Source organism: Lolium rigidum, chromosome 2 (genome assembly GCF_022539505.1).
Source record: "Lolium rigidum isolate FL_2022 chromosome 2, APGP_CSIRO_Lrig_0.1, whole genome shotgun sequence".
Taxonomy (NCBI): domain Eukaryota; kingdom Viridiplantae; phylum Streptophyta; class Magnoliopsida; order Poales; family Poaceae; genus Lolium; species Lolium rigidum.
Window position 1 is genome coordinate 278,267,986 of NC_061509.1, and position 16,543 is coordinate 278,284,528.

General features: G+C 44.2%; 2 protein-coding genes across 3 annotated transcripts; both read left to right on the plus strand.

Annotated features, from left to right (window-relative positions):
- The first annotated feature begins 4,133 nt into the window (after nucleotides 1-4,133).
- On the plus strand, nucleotides 4,134-12,694 carry LOC124691014. Its single transcript, XM_047224309.1, has 7 exons — nucleotides 4,134-4,358; nucleotides 5,897-6,038; nucleotides 6,269-6,372; nucleotides 6,540-8,850; nucleotides 8,995-11,256; nucleotides 11,612-11,697; nucleotides 11,826-12,694. Exons 1-7 carry the CDS (start codon nucleotides 4,134-4,136, stop codon nucleotides 12,099-12,101), a joined length of 5,406 nt encoding a protein of 1,801 aa, XP_047080265.1. The 3' UTR covers nucleotides 12,102-12,694.
- Nucleotides 12,093-15,667, plus strand: LOC124693524 (two-component response regulator ORR3-like). 2 transcript variants are annotated; one of them, XM_047226996.1, is made up of 4 exons: nucleotides 12,093-12,206; nucleotides 12,873-13,964; nucleotides 15,030-15,180; nucleotides 15,264-15,667. In XM_047226996.1, exons 3-4 carry the CDS (start codon nucleotides 15,078-15,080, stop codon nucleotides 15,542-15,544), a joined length of 384 nt encoding a protein of 127 aa, XP_047082952.1. In that variant the 5' UTR covers nucleotides 12,093-12,206; nucleotides 12,873-13,964; nucleotides 15,030-15,077; the 3' UTR covers nucleotides 15,545-15,667. The 2 variants fall into 2 exon arrangements, with proteins under 2 accessions (XP_047082952.1, XP_047082951.1); XM_047226995.1 differs by having other exon boundaries at nucleotides 12,873-15,180.
- Nucleotides 15,668-16,543: the final 876 nt, after the last annotated feature.

Here is a 16,543-nt window from a genome sequence, read left to right on the forward strand (position 1 = left end):
GGAGATTTTCCCTGATTCTACGATTCAAGCAAAATCTCGGGGGCTACTGACATAGGCATCCCAAATGGGCCTGCCTAATATAGTACCCGGGGTTTATTGAAGGCCCACTACCCGAAGAATAAGAAGACTCGAGAGCCCAAGATATATTTAAGGAAAAGATAGAGTTGTAATAGGAAGTGTTATTTGTAATCTGGCGGGATGAGTTAGAAACCGTCCCGGACTCTGTAATCCTTGTATAGCACGAATCCCTCGGCTCCACCTATATAAAGGGGGGTCGAGGGACGAGAAGATCATCGAATCATTGTCTGCAAATCCTAGTTTTCATATTCGTCGAGTACTTTTCGGCTGAAACCTTCGAGATCTACTTGCCCTCTACTTCTAACTAAACCCTAGCCTATAATCCATAGGCATTGACAAGTTAATCCCTTGTCACGTAGTGCCGAGGAAGTCAACGCGGCCGCGACTGCTGATTATGAGAAATGGAAGGCGGACTGCAAGAAGAAAAGAGAGCCCGAGCCCAAGCCAGTATTTTATGATGAGCAAAAGAAGTGGGCTAAGTCATTTTTGAGCACACCGTCCCAAGCCGTGAAGAATCTGCCTGACGACTATGCACGTGAACTTCGTAGGCAGGCACTCATGTTGAAGGATAAGAAAGAGCGGGCGGAGAAGCAGGGAGAAGAAAGCCTTGGAGGAGGCCGAGAAAGAATTAGCAAGTACAAAAAGCGGGAAACGAGTTGCCCAGCTCGGGGAACAAAATAAACAATCGATTGCCCCTCTCATAGTGAAAGCCGCCGGTCCGGATGCCCCCGATATCATAGCAGCTGCGGCAGCACAGGGATTGACTGTAACGAGTGCCAGAGAACAAGCGGCCAACTTAGGTATGACTCTTCGTGCAGTGTTAGGCCTTGAGGAGGCGCCAATGAGTAAACCAAGTAATTACATATGTGCGGAATGGGCCCCTCGTCGAGCTCTGCGCGAGAAGAGGATCTACCTCAACAAATGAAAAATCTGCTAAATTGGTACAAGCGTTACATAAAAAATAAAAACGCCAAAGAATATATTTATGCGGAAGTTAGACATGAGCATCACTTCAAACATTACTATGTAACAATTCATCTGAGTGAATTGTTCCAGCTTCTCAATCTGCGCGAGCTCGACAAATCTATCATCAGTTGGGTTGCTACGTTCTGTAAGTGATTTATTTCTACCCCATCTCGTTCATTGCCTGCACTATATATATGTCCTAACTATATTGTTCTGTACTCTATAATGCAGAATGAAGATCAAGGAATGCGAAGTAAGGAACATCCATGATGTTGGGTTCATTGACCCACACATCGTTAATGGATATGTGTTAAAACATCACCCCGCCGACGTGGAGGAAGACTCTGTGGCGGTTTCTTGATAAGCGAGGAACTCAAAAGTGATATTCTATTTCCTTACCATTTTGGGTGAGTGTTTACGTCTTGAGCACATTCTCTTTTGTTTACTCCATGCATGGTATGTGGCTAATCGATGAGTTATGCATGACTGTGCATGTATCGTGTCCGCGAGGTTCCACTGGATTACGCTAGTAATTAAATTTCACGACTCCACAGTTCTCATCCACGACTCTCTGAATATGGATGCAAAGCTTTGAACCGACATGAGAAAAATGATGCAGAAGTAATTATTTTCATTCATTTGCGCTCTATATCGATCGGCCTATTTCGTTCATTTCCTAATATCAAGTAACTAATAACTCTCTTGTTCATTTAATTTTCTTTGCCTCGTAGGGTTTGGAGACGGTTCGTAGATGCCAAGGTCGGTGAGTTCAAAAAAGAGCTACATTTTATGCGGTCAAAGAGTGGGACTCGGGGATATTCAGCCACCGGGGACCAATCTATGTGGATACTATGTTTGTGAGATGATCCGGAGATACACCTCTGAGCGGATTCCGTGTGATAACAATGTCAAGAGGAATAACCTCCGGAAGATGCTTACTCCAGAAGCTCGCTTCCGACCACTTCAAGAGGAACTAGTCTGGATGGTTCGTGAGGGAAGTCGTCGATCCTAAAGGAGAACACTATGTAGAGGACGTAGAACTTTATATGCACTAAATTGTGTATGGAAACTTGTTCAAAATTGTATATGTTGGTCATCCGATATTGAATATATATTGTATATTCCTCTTGAATTATTTTTGGTTCTAATTTCAAATTTGTTTGAAATTGTACATTCATATGCATGTATGTAGTACCGTAGAATATGTGAAACTCCTTCAAAATTAAAACCCAAAAGAAATAAAACAATACAAATTAAAAAGAAACCTGGTTTAGGGGGGCTAAAACCCTAAACCTGCGGCGTCCTTTAGTCGCGGTTGGCCAGGAGAACCGCGACTAAAGATCCTCCGCCCCGACAGACTGCTGGCGGCCACGTGGACGCGCCTTTAGTCGCGGTTCGTAAAGAACCGCGACTAAAGGGGGGCCTTTAGTCGCGCTTAATTGGTCGTGGTTGCGCAACCGCGAGTAATGGCAGTTGCGAACCGCGACCAATGGCCGTTTTTCTACCAGTGATAGATGTTCCTTTTTCTAGATATAGATGTATCTACATACAAAAAAAACATTAGAATGAAATCCGTAATAGTTAACTACTCGGTTGATTTGGGAGTAACGATTCATCGGAATTCGGAAGATTAACTAATTTAACTGGTCATCGATTAATCAGTGCAATTTACACAAATTAGTGACTAAAACACGTTTATATAGTATATGTGCATCTATATGCCCAGCTCTGCTTCTCCAGAGCCCAAAAATCCATTAAAACATGTACACTTCTCCTCCGTGACCTAATCTTCAAGATCACGTGCGACTTAGGATTCACCCGCCAGCACCATGTTTCTTTCTTCCTATGACTTCTGGAGTTTCTCTTCTCCCACCACCTACCTAGGGTATAACCCGTTTTGCACCTCAACCACCTACCCTGTTGAAAGCGGCCTCGAGCTCGATCCCAGACGAGCTACTCAAGACGGTCGAGCTCTTGCATCAGACATCTGGTCGGCAACTACGAGGAATTAGTCAATGAATGCAAGGATCTGGTTGAGGCAGAGTAGAGGCTGGAAATATGCGTTGAAAATTTTGCATATGTTTTGACCAAGTATACCTGGTTATTCCAAAACATACCTAGTATTCAGACTGTCAAAGCGATTAATTGGGCTAAATTATTAGCACAACTGATTAGTGGTAACCGACAAAGCCAGGATCGTAGTAGCGATTATTCAGCCTACTAATCGCTGATTCGGCTAATTTTTCCGAACAATGCTAAAATTATGTATACATACATTCATATCCAGATAAAACTGAGTCACTTATTCTCGGACCAAGGAAGTATAAAAGAAGAGGAGTTAAATGAATATAAATAGAAAAACATGACCCTTTTATTGTAATACATGTAATAAAACTATTTTTCATATATAGAAGGTTCAAATTTTGCAAACAAACACTTGCATTCACTTTCTCAATGCACAATCTTTCCGTGATCTCTTAAAACATAGAAATACAATTTTTGTGCGGGACTCTAGGACATTCATCAGACTTTGTTCGCTTTTTAATTAAATCATGCATGCCTCTCCATTTTTAAATGAAATCCATATGTTTCATGAAAAAGGAGTCACCTAGCTGGCTTGACCACTAGGGTTCAAATCAAGCTTTAGCTACATGCCCACACCTACCATGTTTAGGGCTTGTTTGGTACTAGAGTTTTAGTGGGGATTAGCGGGGATAATTCGTTCCAAATTTTAAATCCCCACTTATCCCCAATACATGTTTGGTGCTAGAGTATGAGCGAGTTTAATCCCCACTTTTTTCCAAATTTTAGTGTAATTTTTTTATTCCCCAATACTCTACCTCTACCTAGTGAATTTGGGTTGGGGTTTTGTGGGGATTGGGTGACAAAAGTGATTCACCCAATACTTTCAGAGTATTATCCCCACTAATCTCCACTAAAACACTAAGTACCAAACAAAGCCTTAGAGGAAAAGGAAAAAAGGGGGATAAAGAAGAAAAAAAGGAAGCTTAGGTGGTGTAATGGAGTAGTGGGTTGGCACGTTTCCACTTGGTTGAAAAATTCCATTCCCGTCCGCCCCGCCGGACCCCATGGCCGCCGCCCCCACCGGCCTCTTCTCCGGCGTCTGGTCTCGCCTCCATGCCGCGGCATACCTCTGGCGACGCCGGGGACAGCTCCCCGGCGGCGATGACAGAGACGGGGTGGGTGAGGAAGAGCAGGACGAGGCGGCGGCCGTGCGATCGCGCTTGGCCAGGAGGGCGGCGACGGCGAGGCGCCTCGGGAGGAAGCTCGCCTTCGTCTCCTTCAACCTCGAGGTGAGCTTCTCTCTCTGGCCAGCTAGTTGGACTGATTGATTCGGGAGCGAGGCCGGAGGGTGTTTGCTTCTATGAGCACGCGAACGTACATTCGTATTATTCAGTTAGTCTAGTTGGGTGGAACCGCTCTTTTCCATCTCCTCTCTCTCTCTCTCTCTCTCTCTCTCTCTCTTCTCTACAGCTCCGTTGAGAGTCGCCCCACCTGTCCCGGGCCAAACCGAGGCTCCCACCGGCGGCCATGCCGTCTGGAGGAGGCTGAGGGGAGGTGCCGGTTTCTGTAGTATAGGATCTAGGTTTAGATGCTTTGGTTTTACCTCAATGGAGATTGGGAGTAGGACATCAGATTTTGTCAACCAGATCTGGTGCGTCCTGAGAGTCTTCTTCCTCTGTTCTTGGCTCTGCCGTGAGCTGAGGTTGGAGGAGGGGCTTCTCTCAGGCATCTCCGACAATAAGGTTGGCGTTCGAAGCTCTTCTGTTTGGCTGGTGTGGCGCGCTGCCGGGCAGTCATCTCAAGGCCTCTTCTTCAAGTCTCCATGGTGGAAGATGAAGGAGAGTTTCTGTGAGGTGGGCTTCTTCAATAAGCGCACTCCGTCAGTTCTTCATGAAGCGGTGAGATCCTCTCTTCTCAGTCACCGTGGTGGTGGAGGAAGATTGGGGATTCGATCTGTGTTTGTTTTCTTCACATCTGGCGGATTCGGTGATACGGTGATTGCATATGCCTTTGGGAGTGAATCATCGACGGCCTCTCGCCGGTCTCAGACTGGCTCGCCGCCGACTCTTACGGCTGAATGGCAGCCACTCCTGACTTGCACGCCGTCGTCCGCGACATGCTGCAAGATTATCTTCAACCTCCAGGCTTTGCCAATTTGGAGGCTTTTCATCTCTGGCGCGTTTGGCTCCCGCTGCAGCTACCCAAGTGGTAATGTCCCCGGTGTAGTTGTGGTTGTTCGTTGCCGGAGGTTCGTCGAGCAAGGTGGAGATGGAGCTGGACCAGGACTTGATGGCTTTTCATGTATTAGATCTGAGGTCCTTTGTGTTATTTGCCAGGACATAGTTGTAATTTTATGTTTCTCTGAGGTCCTGTATGTAATCTGTAACTCCACTGCTCTTAATTAATGCATCATCTAGGTCCTTCGGGACCTATCCCCGTTCAAAAAAAAAAAAAAAAAAAAAAAAAAACTCACGATCACGGATGAGCTGAGGACGTTGCCTGCAGCAAAGCTATTACTGGTGGAATTTACTCAAGCAAAGTCGCGTCCAATTCCGGCAAATCAGAGTTATTTTGTGATCATAACTTGGCTCTTTGGACATGTACTGATGCACGAATGAACATAATGATGGACTACTACTACCATTCAGAACTGACACCACTTGATTATTTCCTGCCCATTCTTGCATTGCCCGATCATAACTTCTTACGTTCTCCAAAAGAATGTATGCGTATTCGCCTAGGGTTATTGCTCCTGGTTGTGTAGGCTCAAGGACTGGGTTTCTCTGATTGGATCAGGGTTCATAAGAGTTGTTAATCTCTTGTGCAGGTGCTGGTATTCGTGTATGCGTTCTGGAGGGCGAGAAGACGGAGCTTCACTTGGAGGCTACCCGCCCAAGCGCTGCCGATGCTCCTGATCCCCGCTCTAGCTACACTCATCTACGCTGCCTTCGTGCGATTCACCAGGATGCGTAATTTCAACAACTCAGTTCATCTCTTGCTTTCTATCTTCCTTGACACCGCCTTTATAGCCCGTGCACTCTCTGGACTCTTACCAACTATTTTTTTTTCTTTCAAGTTTCAATATCACAATCTTCGGAAACTTTTATAAATGAGTGCTTATACGAAATCCCTTGTCTGGTTTGAAAATGCATTGCCGGTGAGTTTCTCCTAAGTGACCACACCTCATCTTGCTCTGCAGTTGACCTCAAGGACAAGAAAAGGCTTGAACGGCTTCAACAGGACAAGCAGCAAACTGATGCTGAACCAAGGGAGTTTGACCAGAACGACCAAAACGATGTCCAGGTCTGTTTATTTCTTACAACCCAATTTTGTCTGCATGTATTTTTTATCCATTATTATTATTATTATTATTATTATTATTATTATTATTATTATTATTACTATCGGCATGCAATGTTTTACCCAATTTCTGTTCTTCTAACATAGTTGCTGCCTGTTTTTTGGCGCAGAACTGCGATGGTGTGGACGATGCTACCGATTCTATTGTTGCAACTGATTCAGTGCCACACACACCTAAACTTGGGAAACACAGCAAGTCGAGCATTAGCCAGAGAGATGACAGTGAAATTGATATGGCTTGGGGTCATAGTAATGACTTCCAGCCAGCGCCCTCAGGTGGACTTAGGCTGAGAAGATTTTCAAGTGCAAAAACATGCATGACCAATAGCAGTGCTACAGAAAGAAGTGAGGAAAACACGTCATCTATCTCTGCACATTCACATCAGCATGTCCATATCCTTATTTCCACTGAAGATAATGTTTCATATCCTTCTGACAATCAATCAAGATCTGCTATGTCTAGCATGCTTGCTCAACCTGCAAATGTCCCTCAAGAATTACCTGCAGGAGGTGGTGAGAATGAAAAGTTCGATGGATTGTGGGACATCACTGGCACTTGTTCCAGTTACAGCAAGGAGAATAGGTTGTCTCCAGCAGGTCCTCATAATAGTTTTTGTGACAGAGACGATTCACGCTCAAGTGGGCATGCAGTTTCATACTTGTCAACTGCGTTCCAGGAATTGCTTGTCAAAGGTGTCGAGGAGAAAGCATCGCCTGAACCACACACATCAGCTATGCTACAGCTGTGTTCTTCCACTTCAGAGGAGAACCCAACTTCGTGTGTAGCCGATGACAAGGAACTCATAATTATCTCTGATGTGGAGACATGTCTTCTGCCACCCATCTGTAGTAATGTCCATGACAATGCAGCCATTGTGAACATTGATACAGCCAGTCCTAAATGGAACCTTCTTCTGCAGTTGTATGGGGTCGAGCATACAGGATCGTCCAAATTCCATATACCAGAGGAAAGTACTACACCCTCCAACTTAGAGGAGGTTTTAATGTGCCCACCTTCAGTTAATAGTATCGAACGTTGCTTGGGGACTCCAGAGTTCTCTTTTTGCAGCCGAGAGACTGAAAAGCTGGAAGTTGCTGGAAATGACAGCTTTACTGATGATAATCCAGAGTTCAGCTTCGTATCCTCTCCAGAGTTAGTTGTGGAGGGTGGTAAGGGTGCCACTGAGAAAGAATTATGTGAAGTGAAAACAAATGAGGAAAATGCTATCATCAATATGGAGGAGGAGGCTTTGCAAGACCCACTTATAGAAACCAGTAGTACTAGTGCACAATGCTTGGAAGCTTCAGATGTCTATTTATGCATTCAAGATGCCAAGATAAGGGAAGTTCCTGGAATTACAAACTTTGTTACAGCCAATTCTGAATTAATGTACCCGGCGTCCACAGAGTTACTTGCACAAGGTGATGAGGACATCAAGGAGGATAAAACATCCAACTTTCTCTTAATGGAGCAGAACGATGTACCTTCTAATTTTGAAAAGGAACCTATTCTGGATTCACTTGTAGCTGATACTGACCAACATTTTCTGGTTACACCATTATATAGTGAGGAGGTTGAGATAACAGAGGTTCATGATGTTGTCAAGGAAGGTATTTTTGAATCAGAAGGCGAGAAAGCATTTGACTATCGGAAGCTTGTTGTCACCCCTTCATATGATGATAGTAACACTCCAAGTTTGATAAGTGATTCAATGCCTGTGCAATTCATTCCAAATACCGACATAAATGAAGCTCTTGAAGGTAGCCAGGAAACATTTTCAGAGCCGCTACACCAAAGCACTCGCCAGTCTGAAGGAATGTTCTTATCTTCAGGGGAGAGCAATAATGACGAAGTCTATTCAAGCAACTCAAATTCATATGCCAATGTGGTTGAAGACGAAGCGCCCTTGGTTGGCCAGGAAGGACTCTCTACGTTTCAAGAGGAGATGCCGATTACTTTTTCAGACAGTCCCATCTTTCTGGATGAAGTTAAAAGTGCAGCTAGTGTTGACAGTGATGCATCCAGTCCTGAATTGAGCCTTCAAACAGACCTGCATGGTGTGGGAGTTGAGGAGAATGAATCATCCAAGTCCCATGTACCGGAGGAAATCAGAACACCCTTCAGTTTGGAGGAAGTTTTACTATCCCCACGTGCAGTCAATAATGGAAGTCTATTTAAGCAACTGAAATTTATTTGCCAATCTGCGGGGACCCCAGAATTCTCTTTATGCAATCAAGAGAGTGAGGAAGCGGAAGTTACTGGAAGTGTCAGCTTTATTAAGGCCAGTCCTGAGAGCTTCTTATCGTCTCCAGAGTTAGTCGCGGAGGGAGGTGAGGATGCCAGAGATAAAGAAACAGGCGGAATGAACTCAGAGGGGGAGAATGTGACACTAGTCAATTTGGAGGATGAAGCTTTGCAAGGTGAGCTTGTGGTCGGTACTACATATCAGTGCTTGGAAACTTCAGAGTTTTCTTTATGCAGTCAAGGTGCCAAGACAACAGAAGTTCCAGAAATTCTCAGCTCTTTTACAGCCAGTCCTGACTTGAACTACCCTGCATTTCCAGAGTTACTTGCAGAGGGTGGCAAGGACTTGAAGGAGCATGGAACATCTGACGTGCACTTACATGAGCAGAAGGGCCTGTATATTAATTTAGAGGAGCCTTTTCTGGATCCACTTGTAGTTGATACTGCTGAAGATGCATTAGTTACACCAGAACTTTTGATGTGCAGTGAAGAGGTCAAGATGACGGAAGTTCATAGAGTTGTCAAGGAAGTTTTCTCTGAAGTAGAAGATGAGGGAGCATTTGACCATCAAAAGCTTGTTCTCACCTCTCCAGATTATGATGGTACCACCCAAAATTTGATAAGGAATTCAATATCCGGCCAATTCATTCCTGATGCCAGTGTAAAGGGAGCTTCTAAAGCTGGTCAGGAACCATTGTCTGAGCCACCACATGAAAGCACTTGTCATTCTGAAGGAACATTTTTATCTTCAGGTGAGATCAATCATGATGAAGTAAAAGTCAAAGCACCATTTGCTGGCCAGGAAGGACCTTCTAAGTCTGAAGATGAAATGGCTTTGACTCCTCTAGATACTTCCATCTTACTAGATGAGGTTGCAAGCACAGAAAATTTGACAGACAACTCTGGATCTTCTCAATCCATCCCAAACAGCAATCAGACTCAGTCTCTCCACGGTCATGAACAAGCTCCATCTGAAACATCACAGGAAGAAGTTACTTCTCTTCTCGAGGGAAGTCACACATCTTCAGATGAAGGCATAAACTCTGAAATATTTTCGCTCTATTCCAGGTCATCTTCATGTGTTTCAGAGATCAACATGTTGGAAACTCTCAGAGGTGGCACATCTTCTGAATCCCCAAGTGGCCGTGATTCAAGCTTTGGTGAGAGGAACCCTGTGACATTTTCCAACATGGATAGTACAGAAAGTAATACAAATGACCCAGTGACTGCTGAATTTATTCTAGAGACCAACATGACTGAAACTCTTAATGCTGCTGAGGAATCAATTATTGGTTCACCACATGCAGATTCTTCAAACTTTCTGGGCACTTTTGTAGCTCCAGATGTAATCAATGACATGACAGAATCGGATAAACACTTGGACTTGTTGTCCTCTTCATTTGCTCCAGTGATTGATGCATTTGAATCATTGGAAACTGGCCAGGGTTTCTCTGAGCTGCAATCTGAAATTGGTTTTACTGTTCAGGAGACTTTGATGTTTCCTAAGGAGGTAAACAATGCCGAAAATTATTTTACTGATACAATTGGTGGTCCTCAAGATAGCGAGAGAACAGCAGTAGTAGCTTTGCTAGATGAAGATTTAACTCTTCACAGGGCTTACATGTCTCCTGAAGATGTAAGTGATGTTCAGAATTCTTTGGCTGATGATTATGCTTCAGATCTTCCTCACATGGTGGAGAGTCATTGCATCAGCGAAAAGTTGTCACCTGAATCTCAGGACCCTTTAATTTCAGAGGAGATTTTGCTTTATCCAGATGAGGTTTCCAATGCTGAACCTTTGGGTGATCCTGAAGATAGGGAAGATGAAGATTTAACTCTTCACAGGGCTTACGTGTCTCCTGAAGATACTAGCGACGTTGAAAAATCTTCAGCGGATGATTATGCTTCAGATCTTCCTCACATGGCGGAGAGTCATTGCGGAAGACAAAAATTATCACTTGTATCTCAGGACCCCTTAAGTTCTCAAGTGCTTTATCCAGACGAGGGTTCCACCGCTGAAAATGATTTAGGCACTGCATACCCACCTTTGCGTTCTACAGAGGTCAACTTGGCTGAACCTTGCGGTATCTATCAGGAAAGAACTCAGCAACATGATGGGACCATGTTGGCCTCTGAGGATATTTATATGGTTGACCAGGAAGCCGATCCTGAAAATCTTGATAACAATTCAGGGTCGCTAGATGTTCCAGATGCCACTATGACGGATAGTCTTCGAGGGGCAGAGATAGTAACATCTGAGATACTTTATGATGGCATGTTCAGTTTTGAGGGGACGTTAATATCTCTAGATGGTGACACCATTGCTGAGGAGGATTCTCCTAACAAGTCAGGTTCTGGTATGCACACTGCACAGGCCAACACAACAAGTCTCCTTGGTCTTCAAGAAGGATCTTTGAAGCTAGAACATGAAAAGGCAGTTAATTCTATTGTCACATATGAGGTTGATACCAAAGAAACAAGTAGCTCAAATCGTGGTAATTCCAGCTCCGCTTTAACTCGCCATGACATCAGCTTCATGGAGGCTCCCCAGGAATGCCATATTCATTCTGAAAGTGAAAAAGGTGAATGCTTGTTAAAAGAACTTTCTGACATCAGATTCCTATTATTGCTGTTATTTAAGTAGTTTTGCATAGAGCAATCCGCACTCACTCCATTGGTTGGTATTTAGTGCATTTATTGAATAAAAGTGGCATAATATAGCATCTTACATGTTTTTAACCATCTAAAATCAGAACCAAAAAGGAGAGCTTTGAAAATTATTACAGTGCTACTCAAAGTGGAAAAGAGAAAGAAATCAATTTAACAACTACTGTATAGAAAATTAGGCATAACAGCTATGCTCATTGAATCTGTATTGTCACTTCATTGGAGAAAATAAAGTTGGATCTCTATTAACTGATGCTTCTTATTCTTCAGTTTCCGCCAAGGATAAGGAACCAAAAGAAGACGGTGAATCTAATGACATGAAAGAGGATGTAGAAGACTTGGATGACGACCGTGAGGTGAGTCACACTCCCTCAGATGCTTTGAACGTCTATCTTCTTATTTAAGGTGAGTTGTATGATTTTTTGTGACCTGATTTAACAAGGCATACCGAACTCTACTTACTAGCTTGCTTCGATTGCTGCAGCATAAGCCTGTTGGCACTTTTTGGGTAGATGAAATTACATCTGCTCTGGTACCAAAGCCTTCTGTTGAACTTTCTGCAAATGATGTTTCTAGGAGAGATTCTGCCATAGGAACAAGCAATGATTTTGATATGGCGGTGAGGAAACCAGTAGTCACAATCAGTAATAGCAATGGGAGCAGTACTGTGTCCGAGCCAGCTGACGTGCAGTACACTGGATCGATTGATGAGACTGAAACACTTGGTGCCCCCCTACCTTCGGCCGTTGCTGCTGAATAACCTCAGAAGCGCATCTAAATGCTTCCAACTGGAGCTGGTTATGTTTTTTTTTCTCGGAAAGCTTCTAATACTGGAGATTGGAGAAATGCAATAATCAAAGTTTGAGTAAGCACTATTCTTATTAGTTTTGTGTGGTCAGGGAAAGAAGTTCAGTACATGGTGTTCTTGTACAAAGTGATACGAGAGAAGTACAAAATCTAGGGGTGAAAATGGAGTCGCCTCTGGATTGAGTTTGTTTGCGTTTGGAGTGAAATTGTCCTAGTTCTTGCTTTTTTCCATCAAGAATCTAGGATTTGTCAAAAGACAAGGCTATCTTTCAGAGTGTTTTTCTCTTTTTTTACAATTTGGCTGAAGTTGGTTATGCATACACATGTATAGTTCTGTATATCTAGGTAATATACTGCCATGAGTAGATCTTTTAGGCAGTAATACTTTACATGAGTGCCTCATTTTTGCCCCTTTTGTGTACGAGTTGAAGGGCATTGGATCTTTGTAATTTTTGTATGTAATATACACAAACAATAGAAGTTCCCATTTTGGTAATGAGTACAGAAGAGAGATAATCTGCTAGTGGACTTTAAGTTGGTACAGCATATATCTTGCCAATTTTTCCCTACTTGTCTTATACTCATATCAGTTGTAATTTTCTTTTTATATTTCTCAGCAATATTTGTACTGTATTTTTTATGGCTAAAGAATTACTGAGGTTCTCATCATTTAAAGTATTAATTATGTACTGATCTTTGTCCATACATAATTATTTTGGTACAGCTGTTCACTAGTCAAGACTAGGCATTCTCTGTGAAGACACTTCCATCCATGGCCCGAGACAATCCCATCGGAGAGAGAGATACATTTTGGTAACTGAAGATATGTGGTGCTATTTTGACTGATGCTAGTAGTACATAACTATAGCTCAGTTGAAATTAATTCTACCTCTCTCTTTCTTGCTGTTATATTTTATCCTCTAGTCTTGTATTTGGAATTTGAGTATATTTCGGTGATTTGTGTGATAGGATATCAGTCTGTCACTGCTCACTCTAGACAAACCATCTTTAATGAGGCTTATCTCATTAGTCAGTTCTTGTTTGTTATAGTGCACTTTAATCAACCTCTCGGTACGTTGTATTCATGCTGCCAGTTGTCAGTGAACTGTTAAAATGCCGTGATCATTGGTCGGCAGATCACCAGATCATGCCAGCTGCTTCAGATCACAGTGACATGGTTGACTTGCATTAAGTATTGATCCCATATATTAATCTCGTCAATCTCAAGTAGTGCTCTGGTTAAGCGTATGTCAACCTAGTAAATTTTGTAGATGGCATGCCAAAACTCTAATACTTGATGTGAATTCTTCTTGATCCTGAAACAATGGACCTTATGTGCTCCATAATGCCATCTGTCCGGTGAAAGATGTGTAATGCAGACTGTTTAGTCTGAATTCATATTTTCACATTTCCTAGTAACTTTGAATGGAAGCCCAAAGGAAACTACTAATATCACCTATTGACATTAGTAGCCTTTTCATTCCTGTGTTCCCCAAAAGCAACAGCCGGATCGTATTTTGCTCTTAGTTGACCTTACTACTTGTGACTTTTGATGTTTACTCAAGAGCAGCAGCTTATGCTTGCACCGCTAACACTTGGACACTTTGCAGCAAACTTTTCCATAAGTTAAAAACTTTCTGCAGCTCCCAAGATTGCTGAGCAGTGGTGATCCTCCTTCTGCGACCAGCCACGTTGCAGTACCACGAGCCATTCGCTGGAGCCTGGATGTGGGCTTTCTGAATGGAAGTCCAGATGCAGAGGAACTGACTCCAGGAACTTAAACAAAGTGCTTCCTCCATCCTCCCTCCAGCTTCAGGTCAGACATCATGTTTCAGAATCTCTGGGTTCTTATATTTTTTGTCTGTCTATATGCGAATTATTGCATGCTTCTGCCAATTCAATTCAGGAGCAGGGTGGGGAGTAGTAGTTGCCGCACGCAAAAATACAATATCCGAAAGATGCCCTCTTGGGTGTGTGTATGCTGAATGTGCGTAGTTCACGCATAATTAAAGATATGTATGTAGTGTTTCAGAGTTTGTTCACTCTTAGCGACGTGGATGGTTTAGGGCACCTACTGTTTGTTAGGCAACTATAGGTTTGCCCGTTAGAGTGGCCTTCCTTCCATTAAAATTAAATCTTGAACTTCTTTCCAGTTCGAGTGGCTTAAAATGGTGCATAAACTTTTCGGCGAAGACAAAACATGGCATGTCAAACCTTATTTGTTTGTTTGTTTGTTTGTTTGTTCTGGCTGCTGACTTGATATTTGGTGTTTGCAAAATAGTTTTCGTTTTGCAGAAAATGAGACGGTGGACCTAAGCTAAGTTACCTTGCTCAAGATATCCGAAATAGACATGTATGTAACTAATGTGAGGCAAAAATGATGAGAATGAAATAAGCATACCTATTATCTACCGAGCTTAGCCTGCCGAATCATTATATAGTAGTCAGGATCTGTCTCTTGTGTGCAGGCATAACAAAGGCATACGAATCCGCGAAAAGGATGAGATCAACCGTATTTAGCCCCCCTTATATAATAATGTCTCACACTTTGTGTTGACTTGCTAATGCTGCTGGCTTGTTTTTTAGACGAGGAGGGAACTCATCTATTGTGCCATGTGCAACATGTAGTATTATAACTATTTGGATAGTGTTTGGGTAGGCGCCTGCCTTGGCCAGCGCTGCGCCACCGGCTCTCCAGATTTGGTTAGATCTCGTTTCTTGCTTTGTTTGTAGTACTTGGTTATTTAAAAAAAAATTGTTGTGTTTGTTTCTATTATACTGTCCATGGACGGCCCCTCTGGAACTCTACCCATGTATAAAATGCTGCGCTTTGTTGCCACTCTGCCCAGCTAAGTTACTTTGTGAATCATCAACAACGCAGCTCCATTGTGTGCTGCCCCATTGTTTCTCTCCCACCGCTGCTGTGCAGATGTCGACGGCGATGGTGTCGGAGCCGCATGTCCTGGCCGTGGACGACAGCCTCGTCGACCGCGCCGTCATCTCCAGGCTCCTCCGCAGCTCCAAGTACAGAGGTACCGCCTCATCTCATTCTGTCAAGCAGCTTATATACCTGATAAGAAGTGAAAACTGATTGGAGCTTGTTGGGAATTGACAGTCACGACTGTGGACAGCGGCAAGCGTGCGCTTGAGGTGCTGAGCCTGGACCGGAGCGTGCACATGATCATCACGGACTACTGCATGCCGGAGATGAACGGGTACGAGCTGCTGAAGCGGGTGAAGGAGTCGGCGGAGCTACGGGGCATCCCGGTGGTGATCATGTCGTCGGAGAACTCGCCCGCCAGGATCCGCCGGTGCCTCGAGGAAGGCGCGGAGGAGTTCCTCATCAAGCCCGTCCGGTCGTCGGACCTGTCGCGCCTCTGCAGCCGGCTCTACTGATGCTAGATAGCTAGTGCTCTAATTCTAATTGATGGTCCTCTGCTCCTGCGCGCCTACTACTGACTGATGACGAGGTTGTCATCCATGTGTAACATGTAAACACGGTGAAATTAAGTGAAACCGAAGCTGAACTCTACTTGTCCACGGGTTGTGTACTCGTAGTTTTTTTTTTTACACTTACCAGCTGTGAGGCCCATGGTAGGAATTTCAAAGCCCACACAGAGCGATGGGCCCACGCCCCATCCTCTTCATCTTCCTCTTCCTCATGGCCATGCTCCCCATCCTGTCCTCCTCCTCTGTGTTCCGCCTCCTCGCCCCCGCGCTCGCTCGAAACCCTAGCCGAGCGGCCAACCGCCTCCTCCTCTCCGTCCTCCCATCCTCCTCCCCGCTCCGTGCCTTTTTCCCCCTCCCCCGCCACCTGCTTCGCCGCCATGGCGGAAGCCACCGTCGACATCAACAACCAGCTCGTCGTCGACTCCGACTTCCCGCCCTTCGACGCCGTCCAACCCGCACACGTCCACCCGGAATCCGCGCCCTCCTCGCCCGCCTCGTAACCCACCCCCAGAGCTTCTTCTGAGTTTAACATGGAGTTTGTAAGTCGACTTCACCGTAAATATACCACGACTATCCAAATGTCATGCCAGGAAATCTTCAACATCGTCAGCAAGGGGAATAGCCAGGATGACAGCAGCATCCTCATCGCAAAGGTCTGGAAGATTAGTTGGGCATCCCAAGTAGCAGTACTTGGATCGATGAGCTCAGAACCCGAGAAAGTAGAATGTTACCTTGGCGTGTCACGGGCTTCAAGTTTTCTTCTTTCGGAAACCATTGGTCCCTCCAAATATTGATCTTCGATCCATCACCAACACGCCAGATAAGACCCTATCTTAGGAGCTGCAAACCTTTTAACAAGATGCGTCACACATAGCTCATTCATGGACTTGCCTAAGCATGGAGAAGGTTGCCATCCGGGAAATATTTGGCCCTAAGAACCTTGGC

Coding starts and splice junctions, on each gene's coding strand:
- LOC124691014 (XM_047224309.1), top strand. CDS start 4,134: ATGGCCGCCGCCCCCACCGGCCTCTTCTCCGGCGTCTGGTCTCGCCTC. Junction 4,359..5,896: donor TCGTCTCCTTCAACCTCGAG/GTGAGCTTCTCT, acceptor TCTCTTGTGCAG/GTGCTGGTATTCGTGTATGC. Junction 6,373..6,539: donor ACGACCAAAACGATGTCCAG/GTCTGTTTATTT, acceptor TTTTTGGCGCAG/AACTGCGATGGTGTGGACGA.
- LOC124693524 (XM_047226995.1), top strand. CDS start 15,078: ATGTCGACGGCGATGGTGTCGGAGCCGCATGTCCTGGCCGTGGACGAC. Junction 15,181..15,263: donor CCGCAGCTCCAAGTACAGAG/GTACCGCCTCAT, acceptor GGGAATTGACAG/TCACGACTGTGGACAGCGGC.